General features: G+C 57.3%; 5 protein-coding genes across 5 annotated transcripts; 3 read left to right on the forward strand and 2 right to left on the reverse strand.

Moving 5' to 3' along the window:
* Window positions 1-82: 82 nt before the first annotated feature.
* On the reverse strand, window positions 83-1,776 carry LIP4-1 (Lipase 4; the record flags this gene model as incomplete). The annotated part of the gene is made up of 2 exons (XM_032036604.1): window positions 83-1,111; window positions 1,168-1,776. The coding sequence occupies 2 exons, from the start codon at window positions 1,774-1,776 to the stop codon at window positions 83-85; spliced, it is 1,638 nt and encodes a 545-aa protein (XP_031884663.1).
* A 797-nt stretch (window positions 1,777-2,573) lies between these two features.
* Window positions 2,574-4,188, forward strand: CGGC5_v012846 (putative transporter; the record flags this gene model as incomplete). Its single annotated transcript, XM_032036603.1, has 2 exons — window positions 2,574-3,133; window positions 3,192-4,188. The coding sequence occupies 2 exons, from the start codon at window positions 2,574-2,576 to the stop codon at window positions 4,186-4,188; spliced, it is 1,557 nt and encodes a 518-aa protein (XP_031884521.1).
* Window positions 4,189-5,095: 907 nt separating this feature from the next.
* Window positions 5,096-5,625, reverse strand: crp-7 (40S ribosomal protein eS21; the record flags this gene model as incomplete). Its single annotated transcript, XM_032036602.1, has 2 exons — window positions 5,096-5,327; window positions 5,594-5,625. 2 exons carry the CDS (start codon window positions 5,623-5,625, stop codon window positions 5,096-5,098), a joined length of 264 nt encoding a protein of 87 aa, XP_031884661.1.
* Window positions 5,626-6,175: 550 nt separating this feature from the next.
* Window positions 6,176-9,013, forward strand: SLX4 (Structure-specific endonuclease subunit SLX4; the record flags this gene model as incomplete). Its single annotated transcript, XM_032036601.1, has 1 exon — window positions 6,176-9,013. The coding sequence occupies one exon, from the start codon at window positions 6,176-6,178 to the stop codon at window positions 9,011-9,013; it is 2,838 nt and encodes a 945-aa protein (XP_031884662.1).
* Window positions 9,014-9,562: 549 nt separating this feature from the next.
* ndx-7 (putative nudix hydrolase 7) lies at window positions 9,563-10,890 on the forward strand (the record flags this gene model as incomplete). The annotated part of the gene is made up of 3 exons (XM_032036600.1): window positions 9,563-9,633; window positions 9,689-10,053; window positions 10,238-10,890. The coding sequence occupies 3 exons, from the start codon at window positions 9,563-9,565 to the stop codon at window positions 10,888-10,890; spliced, it is 1,089 nt and encodes a 362-aa protein (XP_031884659.1).
* Between the last annotated feature and the right edge of the window lie 4,907 nt (window positions 10,891-15,797).

Here is a 15,797-nt window from a genome sequence, read left to right on the forward strand (position 1 = left end):
AACGATGAAGATCAACGTTCACACGCACCAAAATCCAAGCAAGCATATTTAACTGATTTGATTCTTTCTATCCTTCTACAGCCTACTGCTGCGAGACATCCACCTTACTCCACCAAAACTCCGACTCCTTCCTCGCCCAGGTATCATCATGCAACCTCGCCGGCACGCCCGCCTCGCCCCCAATCAGCTCCTTGTTCTCCTCCCCAAACACCATCGCCTTCGGCGTCCCCTCCGCACTATACCGCTCCCACGCAGGCCTCTCCGGGGCAGTCCCTCTCACCGCGTTCGGATCGCCCGTCGCGATGAAGCTCGTGATGTACGCGTTGTACGTCAGGCACAGCTCCTTCTGCGCCGCCGAGATGCCCGTCCGGTTCGGCTCGCACGTCTCGTAGTACATGTTCTCGCCGTGCCGCGCGCGGTCCAGTAGCGAGCTCTCGAGGCCCCACTGGTAGAGGTACACCGGCTCGCTGGTCGCCTTGCTCGCAAGCTCCGCGGTCTGCCGCACAGGCGCGACGTAGGCGTACTGCCCGTACGCGATTTCCAGCCGGCGGTACTGCGCGCCGGTGCCCTCGAGCTGCTCCTTGTACGGCGAGTCCGCGACGGTGAGGGGGTCCGGGTAGAGCGCGTCGATGGTGGCGACGTCGTCGGCGGAGAGGAGGGGCAGCAGGTCGGCGAAGAAGGAGGTGAACTCGTCGGAGCGGGCGACCTTTTTGCTGATGTAGATGGAGCCCTCGTTGCGGTTGAAGCCGGTCATGATGGGGACCTTGCGCCACTTGTTCAGGCGCCAGGACTCCATGGGCGCGCGGGGGATGATGTCGCCGTCGACGACGGGCTGGAAGGCCCAGCGGAGGGAGGGGTTGTACTTGTCGAAGACGGCGATCTGGGCGGCCTGGACGGTCTCGGTGGGGGCGGCGCGGAGGAAGGCGAAGGTGTCGGCGGAGGAGAGGCCGGGCGGGCAGGCGCAGGCGGCGAGGAAGTCGGCGAACTGGGCCTCGTGGACGGGTGCGCTATAGGGGCGGACGGCGCGGGAGGTGGAGGCGCCGGATTGGAGGATGGCTTTGTGGAAGAGGGGGGCGGATTGGCCTTCGTCGTGCATAAGGATGTGGCCGATCTGCCGGGAAAGGGGTGTCAGTTTTGGGGGAGTTGGGGGAGAGACGAGAAGCTTACGGAGTGTGCTCCGGCGGAGATTCCGAAGAGGGTGACGTTGTTGGGGTCACCTCCAAAGGCGGCGATATTGTCGCGCACCCATTCGAGGAGGAGGAGCTGGTCCTTGAGGCCGAGGTTGAGGGCGCCCTGCTCGTAGCTCATCGTCGAGGGGAGGAAGCCGAGGGCGCCGATGCGGTAGTTGAAGGACACGGCGACCAGGTCCTGGCCGGAGTTGGCGAGGAACGAGGGCGTGTTGTGCATCATGGCGGTGCCGCGGTTGAAGGCGCCGCCGTGGATGTACACGCCGACGGGGAGCAGGTCCTTCTTGCCCGCGCCCTGGGGCCGGAAGACGTTGGCCGTGAGGCAGTCCTCGCTATACTCGAACTTTGGGCCGCCGGGGAAGAGCTGCTTGCCCGGGGCGACGGCGCCGAACTTGGAGGCGTCGATCGTCGCCGTGGACGGTTCCACCTTCACCGGGGGCCGGAACCGGCGGTCGCCGGTTGGCGGCTGCGCGTACGGGATGCCGCGGAAGGCCTCGACCGGCCGCGGGATGGCCTCCGTCACGACGGCGCCGACCACCGTGCCCTGCGCGATGGTCACCGAGGGGCGGTCCTCAACCTTGGAGCCCATCTTGGGAATGTATGTGTGTGTGTATGTCTTGGATGGGTGTCTTGGTTGGGGCAAGGGTGAGAGGTGAGTGGTGAACCGGGGGCTTGGTAAAGCTTGGGGTGGGTGTGGTTGATGATTAGATCAGGTATCGGCGGATGGATGTACCGGATCGCCGTTGCAGCAACTATCGCACGGGAGACAGGCCCTCCCAATTGAGTTGACTAGCATTGTTAAATGAGTAGGGAATGCCGCGACGTTTGCTGGAGAGAAGCCATGTTTTCCCGCGGGGATCGGGCGGCCGAGCGATATCGGCTCAAGACGTGCGCTTTCGGGCTCAGATCTGTCGTCCGAAGCACTCCTTGATCTTCGGGCTTATCATGTTTATCAGCGCCGGTCGGCAAGACCCCGACCTCCTCTCGACTCATGCGGCCCCCGGCCGTGTTCCCCGCGATAGCCAGACCAGCCATTGGCAGACCCAGGACTGCGGATAAAGTAGCCCGTTATGGGGTTTCGTGGGCATGGGTCCGGTTCCTGATAAGATGCTTGTTTGATTTACTCAACTGACAGAGTAGGACTGACAGTTCCCCGGGCTATCTGCACTATCTGGGAGAGGGCTCGTCTATCAACTGCACCCCGGAGACCAGGCCTCGTGAACCTGCGGGGGGTCGAGATAATGGCCAATTGGCAACGGGGCATTAAAACATCATGTCCTCTCCCCTCCCCGTGAAGTCACCAAGGTTGAGCCGTCAACTTCAACGCCTCTTGTTGTTCCTGTTGCTAGACACATCGGTCCTTTGAGACATACAACGACAGCAAAGATGGCGGACAACACGCACGTCGTCGACAAGGACATCAAGGCCGCCGAGGACGGCCTCGAGCCGACCAAGTCGCTGACCGCCGGCGAGGTCCAGCACCTCGACGCCTCCGCCGAGTTCCTCTACCAGAACAACATCACCGAGGAGTACCTCGCCGAGCTCGTCAACGACAAGGAGAAGAACCGCAAGCTCGTCCGCAAGATCGACCTCATCGTCCTGCCCCTGCTCGCCGGCACCTACGTGCTGCAGTACATCGACAAGCAGGCGCTGTCGTACGCCGCTGTCTTCGACCTCTTTACCAGCACCAGCGTCACGCAGACGCAGTACTCGTGGTTCGCGAGCATCTTCTACCTGGCGTACTTGGTTGCTGAGTACCCATGGGTCTACCTTGCGCAGAAGACGCAGATGGGCAAGGTCGTCGCGGGGTGCGTGCTCTCGTGGGGTTCCGTGTTGATGATCACGGCCGCGTGCTCCAACTTCCCCGGCCTGGCGGCGTGCAGATTCTTCCTGGGAGTCTTTGAGGCCCCGATCACCACCTGCTTCATGATGATGGTTTCCATGTGGTAAGTGACTCCAATCTCACCCGAACCCGGAGTATAGTTAGCTAACACACAACTCCAGGTACGTCCGATCGGAGCAGCCCTTCCGCGCGGGCATCTTCTACTGCTGCAACGGTGTCGGCTCCATGCTAGGCGGCATCCTCAGCTACGGCATCGGGCAAATCGACTCCTTCCCCGTGTGGAAGGCCGTCTTCCTCATCTGCGGCGGCATCACCGTCCTCTGGGGCATCCTGCTGCTCTTCTGCCTGCCCGACAGCATCCTCACCGCCAAGCGCTTCTCGCTCGAGGAGCGCGCCCTGCTCGTCGGCCGCGCGCGCCTCGCCCGCACCGGCGTGCTCAACAAGACGGTCCAGTGGTACCAGATCAAGGAGGCCGTGCTCGACCCGCAGGTCTGGCTGCTGACGCTCTTCGTGCTGCTCAACGAGGTCATCAACGGCGGTGTCGCCAACTTTGGCAAGCTCATCATCAAGGGGCTCGTCTCGGACCCGCTGCTCACGACCGCGCTCGGCATCCCGCAGGGCGCGTTCCAGGTCTTCTGGATCCTGTCCGGCGCGTACACGGCCACGAAGCTGAAGAACCAGCGCACCACGGTGATGGCGCTGTGGCTGATCCCGACCATCCTGGGTTGCGTCATGATCTGGAAGCTGGACAGGGCGCACTACAAGGTCGGCGTGCTGTTCGGGTACTACCTTGTCGGCTCGTTCGTCGCGTCGCTGGTGCTCGCGCTGCAGATGCCGGCGACGAATTTGGGTGGTTACACGAAGCGTATTACGGCCTCGGCCATCGTCTTCACGGCGTACTGCGTCGGAAACGTTATTGGACCCCATGCTTTCCTGGCCAAGGAGGCGCCGCTGTACCCGACGGGGTGCAAGGTCATTCTCGCGTGCTCGGTTGCGCAGATGTGCATCGCCATCTCGTTGCGGGTGATGTTGATGCGTAGGAATAAGCAGAGGGACGAGGCGGCTGCTGCGGCTGCGGTGACGCCTGACGCTCAGCATGAGGATGAGGGTGTTGATTTGACTGATATGGAGAACCCCAACTTCCGTTATGTGTTGTAGATGGCGGTGGTGATGGTAGATGACGGGGTAGATGAAAGCTGTTTAGAGTTATGATCATGTTGTTCGATGTTAGCGTCACAGCGATCAAGGATTACACGCATCACATGCGCTTCACTTTTGCGATGACTTTGCTTGTCTGTAGTTAACCCTGGCTCAGTGGTTGAGGTGAGGAGCACCCCAGCTGCCTCCCACAGGAAGCCGTGGATTGGGTTCTGGAAAACATCAACATTCGAATGGCAGCAAGCGGCTGAACATTCGCCAGAACAGCCCTGCATCATTTCAAAGGCAAGAAAAGATGGCGAACCCAAGGTGAGAGATAGGCATCGTATTGAATCAATTGGTACCTAGACATGTGAGACCCGTATCTGTACTATGGCGAACACCTTAACCGCCACGGCTTTTTCAAGGCCTCATGCTTTGATCTGCGGCATGGAGGCTATCGAGGTAGCCCCAGAATCCTCGGCCATGGGAGACCATCGAGGGTGGCACGAGAATCCTTCGCTAGCCGGGAACGAGGAATTGGGTACGGGGGAGGAATTTCGCAGTCGAGGGGCGGTAGACGAGGACGAGGACGAGAGTCACTGGACGGGAGAGGCTTGTTCTTGTTTGTCTCGAACGCGGAAAATCTCATTGTGTTGGGTAGTCGTGAACCATTCCTATGCCATTTTCCTCTCCTCAGAGAGCCGGACGCCTCGAATTGGCGATTTTTTGTCCCATGCAACCAACTCTAGATCCATGTAGACCGACCGAACCGAACGACTAGACCTTTTGAGAGAAAAGAGTCAGTCACCGTGTCCGAGTCCGGCTTCGCTTTTTGGACGCCAATAAAATCCCTCGAGAGCCTTCTGCAAAGCCCCGTCCACAACGTACCATTTCCTTTCCTCCCCCGAGGACGAAGCCTCAGCATTTATCGCTGGGCGGACCAGACGGCCTTGACGAGGCCATCGCGCTGGGCAAGGCGGTTGAAAGCGTCGTCGCTCTCACCCATGGCACGGACGAAACCGCAGAGGGCGTAGACGTGGTTCTCGCCGGGGACAGCGCGGCCGTTCTCGTCGACCTTGGCGACGGAGATCTGGACGGAGGCGTGGTCCTTGGCCTTGATGATGCGGTTGGTGGCGCTGCACTTGCGCGGAACGTAGCTGGAGGAGCAAACATGTTAGCAAATCCGTCTCTGTGCCTATTCATCCTCCGTCGCATTGCGATCCCTGGCCTTCCTCCCAATTCTCAATCGTGAAGCAGAGGTCCGAGAGGGGAGCCGAGAGAGGTTCCACGCAAAAAAATGCCGCCTTCTTCTGCTCTCGTTTCCCTCTCGAACTTCTTTCCTCCAGAACGAGAATTCGGCTGCCGGCGCGCGGGTGCATCGTGACGTGGCGTCTCGAGGACGGGTAGTTTGGTGTTCGCTTACAGATCGACGATCTCGCCCTTGTCGTTCTCCATTGCTGCGGTTGGCGTTCGGGGGGTTGTCTAGAGAAGTTGTTGGTGATTTTGCGTTACGCGGAAGTGGTCGTCGGGAAGAGACTGAGGCGTGGTGGGGGTGACTTCTTAATTTTGCCAAAAAACTGTGTGGGCGCCTCCTGCCAAAAAGTCCGGTGGGTTGCGCCTGCCGAGCCGGCGGCAGGGCTGCAGTCACGTGTCGCTTGAGTCAGGTGACTGCGCGGCAATGACGCGGTTGTCGAGGGCGCTTGGGACGCTCGGGCCTCCACCCCGCTGCAGCGTTGGTACGTGCTCCGCTGGGGCTTCGGTCCCGTTTAGTGGTGTTAGTGGTGTCGCGCGTAGTGTGTTTTGCTTCTTGAAGGAGGGCGTGAATGACAACTCGAAGCGCCATTGCCACCACCAATACATCTGAGACACTACGGGCGACTTCAATGTCTACGCACGCCTTGCAGTCACTACGATAGTCTCCTGCAGACCCCCAACAAACATCCTGCTGCGGCTTGTGTTGAAACCATGCGCCCGGCGCATCACCCTGGGCCTGCCGAGATTCACGATGGGGTCTCCGTTCGGGACCATTCCTCATGACCCCTACAGCTTCTCCTCCTCCTCGCCAGGACTTCCGTCTCTCGACCAGATCAAATCACAGAACCCTTCTCGACCTCCGCTCCGAAGTGGCAGCGCGGCAATGGCCATTCCCGACAATGCAAGCCATAGCTTCAGTAGCGTATCCAGCTTCCTCCGCCACGAGCACTCCACGATCGACCTGACGACTCCGTCTAAACCCCCGACCGAAAACTCTGGCATGCCCCCGCCACCGTTACCCGAAGAGGAGAAGCCAGTTGTTGTGTGCCTCGCGACGGTGTCGAAACCGAAGCGGAAGAGAGGTGTCAAGGTGTTGGAGAAGAAGCCAGGCCAACCGCCTCCAAAACCAGCCAAAGCTGGGAAGGCCGCCAAGGAGAAGGAGGAAACCGAGGCCGACCAACCGTGGAAGAAGTACTTGAAGGACGCTGCCGAGAAAGAAGAGAAGAAGACCAAGGCTACAAAGGCCAAACCTGCGGCCAAAGCTAGAACGACGAGGAAGAAGAAGGAGGAAACCGTCAGTCGCCACTTTGCCAAACCGAAAGACGAGGACCAGGGCCAGGACCAGGAGGCCGAGGCGCCTAAGCCGCCAAAGAAGACCAAGAAAGATGCGGACGGGCCTTTGGATTTGGAGGCGGCCATGCGCCGTCGCAGAGATTGGACACCACCACCACCTGCCGATACTGCTGCTGGTTCAAATCAACAGGTCGTGGACTTGCTTTCCTCAACCGATAAGACCTCAAGTCTCATAGCCTCAAAGGAGACTTTCGACAATCTTTTCAAGAACTATGCGCACCCGGAGGAGGAGCAGGCGCGGCCCTCCGTCGAGCCACCCGACAATGAGCGTCAGGTCTTAGGGAAGAGGAAGTTGATCGAGACTGTATCTATCAACGAAACGGCCAAGACGGGCCCGTCCGAGAGAGCGGCCCCGAAGGCCAAGGCACCCAGGAAGAAGCCTCGAACTATCACTGAGCTAGCCACAGCTGCTTATAAGGTTCCAGAAGCTACTGAGCAGCAGGATCCATCTGCACTTGCACCAGAGAGCAACGCCGTCGAAGCAGAGGAGGCGAAGGGCAAGGGAAAGAAGAGGGCATCCAAGGCCAAGAAGCCGAAAAAGATGCCACCGCCGGAACCTGTCCTCCTTTCACCGACCGCAGCTTTGAGACAGGCCGCTAACCAGGACTATGTCTTTGGCACCTCGAGCCAGCTGGCTCGGGAACACTCGCCAACGTTCCTACGAGACCTCCAATCAGCTCTCCAAGCCTCAAACTCGCGAGGAAAGGAGGACGACCCCTTCGTGACGCCCATCAACAGTGATGCGGTAGAGCCAGAACCGCGACAGAAGCTATGGGGTGTCGGTGCAAGAGACGAAGATGGACGAGTCTTGGACCTCGAAGTCATCAACTTGGCAGACACGCCACAGGGAAACGAAGGCACATCTGAAGGGCCCAATCCATTTGGATACGTGGCCGCGGACAAGCAGGCGCCATCAATACCGAATCACTTCCCATCAGATGACTCGTTTCCTGATATTGACGATCTTCTCGGAAAAGCGATTGTGGGGGAGCTGCCTAGCATCCAAGAGGAGGCACCAAATCTCCAACCCGCGGCAGCTCAACCCGCCCCGAAGGAACCAAGCCCTGCGCCCGAACATGAGGCTGCATACCGAGCCGAGAAGGACATCTCCGAGGATGACATTGACCTGCCGCCGCCGCGGTTGCCGTCAGTAACTGGCAGAGGAACACGACAGCCTGCTGCCAAAGCCAAACCTGCCCAAGAACCCAGCAAACCCAAATTCGACCTATACACTGACGTCCAGCTCGCACGTGAAATCTCCTCGTACGGGTTCAAGCCAGTCAAAAGACGCACGGCTATGCTTGCTCTATTGGACCAGTGCTGGGAAAGTAAGCAGCGACCAGCTCTTTCTTCCCTCCCCACGAACCATCCGATGATCTCGACGATATCTGAGTCACAGACAGCTGCCAAGGTGCAAAGGGCTGCAGCTGCTGTGTCACCCAAACGCCCGCGGGGCCGTCCGAGAAAGAACAGTGACGTTGCGCCAGCATCCCAGGAGGTGTCACCTAAACGTGGGCCGGGACGGCCCAGGAAGACCCCCAGCATCGAACTCATGTCGTCGCCCAAACGCCCGCGGGGTCGCCCGAGAAAGAGGAGCATCGAGATCCCGTCCAGTGAGCCGCCGCCGTCAGCTCAGCCTCCGCCGCCATCTCCCAAACGGCGACCCGGACGGCCGAGGAAAACCGCTGAGCCGACACGAACCACCGGCGGCACGATAAGCAACAAGGGTAAATCCAAGGCAGCTGCAGATACTCCAGATGTAGCTTCGCCGGCGGCGTCACGCGCGAGGAAGCTTGCGTCGCAGAACATTATCGAGATTCCTGATTCGGCCTCTGAAGGGTCACTGTCGCCGTCGCCCTACTCATCTCCGGAACCAATGTTCTCGTCACCGCCGCCGGTGGATGCTTCCTTATCGATTACGGAAGATACGGAGATGTCGCTCGCTGCGTCGCCAAAGAGCCAGGAGTCTGCGGCTCTGTTTGAGTGCATCACCGAAGCCGTGACGACGGCACCCCCAACCACGGACCCGAAGGAGCCCACCTTTCATGAGATGATGTTGATGTATGACCCTATTGTGCTGGAGGACCTTGCCACTTGGCTGAACACAGGTCAGCTGTCCAGAGTTGGCTACGACGGCGAGGTCTCCGCGGTTGAAGTGAAGCAATGGTGTGAGTCCAAGAGTGTTTGCTGTCTTTGGCGCGAGAGCTTGCGAGGAGGCGAGAGGAAGAGATATTGATTTGGAGTTGAGGCAAGGATACCCTCTACATGTTTATGCATTCATCACGGCGTAACTTGGGTAGGCACAGGCACAGCTTTGGAGAGGCCTAGCATTCACTTAACATGCGCAATACCAAACTTTTATACGTTGATATATTGATCTCAGTGCCTCTCGACTCCAACTATTCATGATGATTTGAAAATAAGAAGTCCGGATGTCGATCGGTGCTCGCCGCACGGCATTCCTCAACTGGCGCAGGGCGCGGTCACAGGGCGCTCACCGAACCTCGGCAAAACATCAAACAACCCCGCTGCGATGATCTAGTCCGCAACACACCTCATGACTTTGAGCTAGCCGGACAGGCTGTTCCCCGGGGATCTTCTAATGTCTACATTCATATTTTCACGGTGCATTCGCGCGCGGTCAAATTCATCAATACTCTCAATCCGATTCACGAATTCGCGCTCAATTGCGACCGGAAGCTCGACCCGAAGGCCGACGAGTCCGAATACGCCGCCACTCACAACAGCCACATTTCATTTCGAAGGCGCGACGGGCGTAGCAATCATGTCACAAAAGCGGGCATCCTCTTCATCAAAGGAGAAGAAGGAGGTCCAGGCGCCGCGGCCGAGTTCAAGGTACGCCGCAACCCTCGCAAACCGACCCAACAGGCGCGCGCTAACCGGGCACCAGCATCCTCCTCCTCTCGCCGACGAACCAGGTCCTGCTGCTCCACCGGGTGAAGACGTCTACGTCGTTCGCCTCCGCGCATGTCTTTCCCGGCGGGAACTTGGACGCGTTCCACGACGGGGAGGTTCCTGCGCCCGAGGCGCGGGGGAGGCATGAGGACGGGCCTGCGTATCGGCTTGGTGCGATTCGGGAGTGTTTTGAGGAGACGGGGATTCTGCTTGCGACGAGGAAGGGAGCGGTGGCGGGGGGTGAGGCTGCGCTGGTGAACTTGTCATCTGCGGATAGGGACGTTGCGAGGAAGCGGATTCATGGGAATGAGGTGAGGTTTGGGGAGTGGGTTGAGAGTGTTGGGGGTGTTCCGGACGTTGGTAAGTGGTCCTGTTTCCTGTCAATTCATCTCACATCGACAAATCCTGCAAGGCTGTGGTCTGCAACCTCTTAACTGGAAGCATCATCGTCATGCTGAAGTATACGCTGGCAATGCGTCAGTGTAGCATAGCCATCTTTGACTGGCAAATGGATGATGCAACAGCTCACTGACAAGCGCAACAGATCGCTTGTTGGCCTTCACGAGATGGGTCACCCCAACCAACGTTCCCAAACGCTTCACAACGCAGATGTACATCTACATGCTCCCGCACTCTGCCTCAACAGGCGCCGAGGCCGCGGAGCACGAGATCATCGTCCCGACGCCGGACGGGGGCGTGGAGCACACGGCCGCCAAGTTCGACGACGCCTCCGTATGGCTCTCCCGCGCCGACAAAGGCGAGATTATCCTCTTCCCGCCGCAGTATTACCTGCTCTTCCTCGTCGCGCAGTTCTGCAAGGGCTCGTCAAGCGGGGCCGGCGTCGAGCACTTCGCGGCGCAGCGGGAGCAACTGAAGGAGTTCCTGAAGCGGATCCCGACGGCTGAGTCGGAGGCAGCGAGGAAGCAGCCCACGTCGGAGATCCCCTGGGCGGACAAGGTCATGAGCCCGCATAACCTGTTCATCCGCGAGGAGGACAACCGCGTCGTGCTCGGGATCGATAAGCCGGGGCCGGAGCTCAAGGGCTCGGGGCGCGGGGGCGACTGGGAGAGGGTCGTGTTAGTCAAGTTCACGCGCGAGGGCCCGCGCAAGGTCGAGGTTCGGGGGCGGGAGGAGGTCTTGAGGGCGGAGAAGGAGGCGAAGAGGGCGAGAGAGGAGTCGGAGAAGTCGAAGATCTGAGCTGACGGGCTTCGGACGTGCGCTATCGATTGATGTTCCTGTCTTGCAGACGTTAGAGATTCAACAGACAAAGATGAATAGATGGAGGTTCTCTTCAAGAGATGTAGTCTCTCGAAAGTGCAATCTTGCTGACAGCTTGGAGAAACCAACAACACTGTCAGCAGTTCCAGCCTAGTCCAGCCCTACGCATCGACACCGCCCCCAACACACAGTTGCCGTTCGCATTTCCACGTTTCTCTCTTCTCTCCTCCTGAATTAAAGACCTGAAAACCGAACGATCGGAAGGATGAGATGTGACCGACAGTAAATAGGAACCGAATGTGCAAAAAAGGCGAACTGCCTCCTGCACAGTACTATTCAAAAGCGACCTTGCTTTCCGGGTATGACTCGTGGTCTTCCCCCCTCACACCCACCACCAAAAGGACTGCACTTTCACAGCAAACTAAGCTCCTCGAACTTCGAGGAGCTTCAGGATCTGGGGTGTCCGCTCAACCCCGAAAGATGCGGCTGTGCGGCTCTGCTCAAAGACTGGTGGGCCGTGGCTACAGAGACGGAAGGCGAGGAGGGAGAGGCCCAGGGATTCTGGGAAGGTCACAGCGAAAGTGTGCGCTGGACTCACATCTTGTTGGAGCGGCCTCTTCAGAAGCAGCCACGCAGCAGCTAACCGGACATGGATGCAGACGTCTCCGTGGCCGCGTCCTGGGCCGGCCTTGGGTGGTGTTGGTGGTGTACGGATGTAGAGTGTGATTCCACACCAATCCACCCCGGGCGGCCACTCACTTCTTCTTTCTCTCATCACCCAACCCACTCTTGTCCTTTTTCATCACTTCCTCCACTCATCAAATCTCCCATCCCTCCACACCGTTCGTTCTGCTTGCCCTTCTCGGGTTCGAACCCGTTCCCGCAGCCGGTGAACCATTGGCCTTAGATATGGCGAGTCGTGATGATCTGACACCTAAAGCCACCCGCGCGGGGCTTGGTTGGTTAGACGAATCTGATGGGCGCTGTCCACGAGGCTATTCTGGGCGAAGTTTTGATGTTTCCTAGCTATCTTGAAGCAACAACCCCCTCTATTCCCCCCACGTGTCAGTAACCTTTCGCATAAGAGCATTTCGTTCTCGCTTCCTGACTGGCGTGGCTTGAGGCTCTTCTTGCCGTTAGGGGAGGGCGCCCATGGGCTGAACTGTGTCTTTGATGCTGGTGTCCATGACTCTCTTTATCCCTGATCCTCGTCCGGAAGATTTCACCACGTCGACACAATTTGCAGCCCGTCCCGCATCACCACGTACGTGGCATCGGACTTGAGTGTTATCCCGACTCAAATATAGTCTCGTGGACAGTTTATCAGACCATGATGACGCCTCCTGCCGATGGGAGACGGTGTGCGGCGCTCTCTCGACATGAATAGCTCCAATTTTGCCATCCGTGCCTATCTTGAAGCCAATCTCTCGTCCCAGGAACCCCTCATCTGATTACAATTGATGACCAATCCAGCCGGTGTATTCATCCCCGTGGGGGACTATCTCACGGAGCTCGGTTTGGGACACAATGGCTTTGGCGGTGAAGCCTCATCGCCATTCTCGCGACGGCCACGACGAGGACGACGTCACGGACGGAAACACGGCCCCGAGCATGACCGAAAGAAGCGGATCAAGGTTACTTTACAGGAAGCTCACAGGGAGAGAACACTCGGGTACCCAGACCGATCATTTTCTTCAGCAAAGTGCAAAAATGACGAATGCTCGAAACCGGAAACAATCACCTGCCGAAGGAACTCAACGGGGACCGATGCCACGCCAGGGTAACCCTTTCGATGCTCTAGGGGAGACCGACGCCGTAACTCCTACCCTGTAAGGCTAATCGCCGACCACCTCGAGCACAATGTGCCAATGCTGCAAGACTTGTGGCGTACGGAGTATCTTCTATGTGTGTAGACATCGCGGAGCGGGGAAGCTGCAATGTTATATCACACGTGGTCCTGATTGGAGGGCTTGTTTGACCCTGATGCATCTATATGGGCCCATGGGGTTGCTTCATGCAAGAGCAGCATGTACTATGTATTCGGCATCCTTGGCTAAAACGGTCGCCAGCCAGGATTCCCAGGATGGATGTGGGCCATGTTCCTATGTATGATGGGTATACGAACCCGAGGACTGAACAAAGTTCACAGTGACGAGAGCCTGATTATCAGAGACAGTCTACATTAGACAGTTTAAGCGCCATTGTCGTGGACGTGCCGTCCCATGCCGTCCCGAGTGCCATCCCGCGCATCGTGGCCACATCCGGTAGGCAGGGGTGAGCAGATGACGGACGACGGATGGGTGTCGGAAATCAGACGGAAGGCGACAAGCAAAAGAAGAAGGTTGACTCCGAGGTGATAGCGGAGTGCCACCTCACATGCCAACAAAGGAGATTTCCACCCAGAGCCTCAATAATTGGAGACTCGAGCTCTGTCATCGTCTGTGGTTGGGTAGATTCTCATGGCAGATGATACGGGATCCCTGGACGGTCGGAAGGGAGTATCGGCTTCCTGGCCTTCGCTCCGCGAGCAAGGGTGTTGGGCTAGAGTATGCGGTCGGATTGCTGTGAAGGGGGACCCTAACTCTAGCGCATGCCAGCTGACCCCACGAGCGAGGATACTATCTCATGGATGGGTGAAGATGGGAGCAGTAGCCGAGAGGGACAACAAGATGTTCACTAATATGCATCGGCAGATGTTGTTTACATTCTCTGGGCAGAAATTATAAATACCCCTGAATAGTAACCATCAGAAGGTAGAGCTTTCGACACAAGCATCATCGAAGCTGGGCTTCTTGAAACACATACTGCATAAAAGACAATTCCGAACTCTCTCGTTCAAAAACTCACGTCCTGTCTTCCTTCTCTTGAAATACATCATGGCTGACAGGTAAGCCGTTTCATCAAGATGTATGATCACGGTCACTAACCACGATCTAGTACTTCGCCGAGCCCGATGCTTGACATCTACATCAAGGACACCACTAGTGTTCCTGATAGGCTTCAGAATGGTGGCAAGAAGTGAAACAGCGTTCGCTGGTAGTCAACATGCGCACCTCTTCTATTGTCCTTCAAGGCGGATGGCGGTATTGAATGCGCCTGGTGGGGGCTTGAGATTTTGAGGAGGCAGTAAGGGCTTGTTTGATACCCCACTTTGGAGATGAAATATCTTCAAGTACTAGTGTTGATTACCTTCGGGTCAATGTGTTGTTTTAGTTCTTCCTGTCCGATTGGCTGGGAAGCTGGGGTTGGACTCAGGACATACAGAGTAGCTGCTGGACTGCGTTTGGATGAGTTTGATTGCTCACCATATTACCTCGTATACGCTCCTTAAATTGTGGCGCTAGAAGCACCAAGACTCACAGTAACAATCCAACACAGAAGATCTCTCGTTGAAATCTTAAGCTATACTTTACTCTCCGCGTAACCAGAGTGGATGGTCTGAACCAACTTCAGGAGATTTCAGCTGACACTCTAGCTGTGGCGATTACATGTACGATAGAAGCGAGCTTGAAAATCATTGGCAAGGCTTATGCGGAACGATCCTTCTTTGAGGCTCTGCAGGAAACAAGGCCTGTAATGTAGTATAAAATATGCACGTATCTGCCATCCTCAACCCCTGATCCTCGTCAGACATGTACGTCAAACCTGTACGCGATCATCTGCCCTATCTCCCGGCCGTAGCTCGTGTACCCTTCCAATCGTCTGGTTCATCTTGATACCGCTGTTGTTACGTGGCCTGCGGCATGTTGGTATTTACGAGGTGTCGTGGTCTAGGATGATTCGTATCATGCCATACTGACGTTTGTTCGGTCAACTAGTTACACCTGAACGCCTCGAAGGCGATACCCAAAGTAGTAATCGGAGGTACAGCGTCTTTATATGTAAGGTAACGACTCAACCCATGAGTCTTGGCGTGTCAAGCTGAAGCTATGACCTGAAGTTTGCTGCTTGTTTCCCCGCATCGAGCTGCCAAGCTCGGGTCTGCTACCCGTGCCATGCTTGGCGATGCTATCCACAATACCTCCCATCTAACAACAACACAACACGAAGCTTATTGACTGCTGAAAACGCATCTCGGGGATTGATCGCGAGCTCCCGAATAAAAACATTGCGCGAACAACTCCCGAGACGAAGATCAATACGCCACATTGCGGGACTCTCGATCACACAGATTGATCAACACGCATTGCCGCAAATCACTGAAGAAATGACGAGCTCCCTCGCGAGCTTCAGCTACATGTACATCACCACACCACCCCGTCAGCTCCTCTCGAGCATCACTCAACCTGTAATCTCACGCAGAACGCAGAGATGGAGCATGGTTGTACCCTGATCCACGACGCGAGACCGGCGGGCTACCTCCATGATACGCACATGTGTTGGAAACTATTGTCTGCATTCCCCCCACAAGCGAGTCGCTCGCACACCGCATCCCTCAATGCGAGCAACCTTGCCTCTACTTTCACTGCAAAATCTGAGCGGTGCCACGAAGTCTGTATGCAGTCTCATATGCAAGAGAGGCATGGATGTGGGGGTGATTGGGCCTTGGTGAGGGGCGCTATGTATGTTGCGCTGTTGGCTGCAAAGCCTGCATGTAAATTGACCAGGGAGAAAGACCGGGGAGAAAGTCCTCATCGAGAGAGCGAGAGGGGTGGTTTCTACACACCTTCGTCTGGCAGAAGTCAAAACGAAACGGTTTAATCTCTGGCCCATCCTTTCTCGATGACGAATCCCGGGAGGGGGGAGGGCGTGTCGTAGAGCCTGAACTCGGAATGTCGTTGGATGAGCTCGCCGTGTGCGCGCGCGTCGTCGGCCCCGCTGAGAGACGAAAAACGGCACGGGGTGAATCGTCCGTCACGGCGACTGGACGAAGCCCGACCGAGTCG

Source organism: Colletotrichum fructicola (assembly GCF_000319635.2).
Source record: "Colletotrichum fructicola Nara gc5 chromosome Unknown KSG_Nara_v1_contig07, whole genome shotgun sequence".
In the NCBI taxonomy this organism is placed as follows: domain Eukaryota; kingdom Fungi; phylum Ascomycota; class Sordariomycetes; order Glomerellales; family Glomerellaceae; genus Colletotrichum; species Colletotrichum fructicola.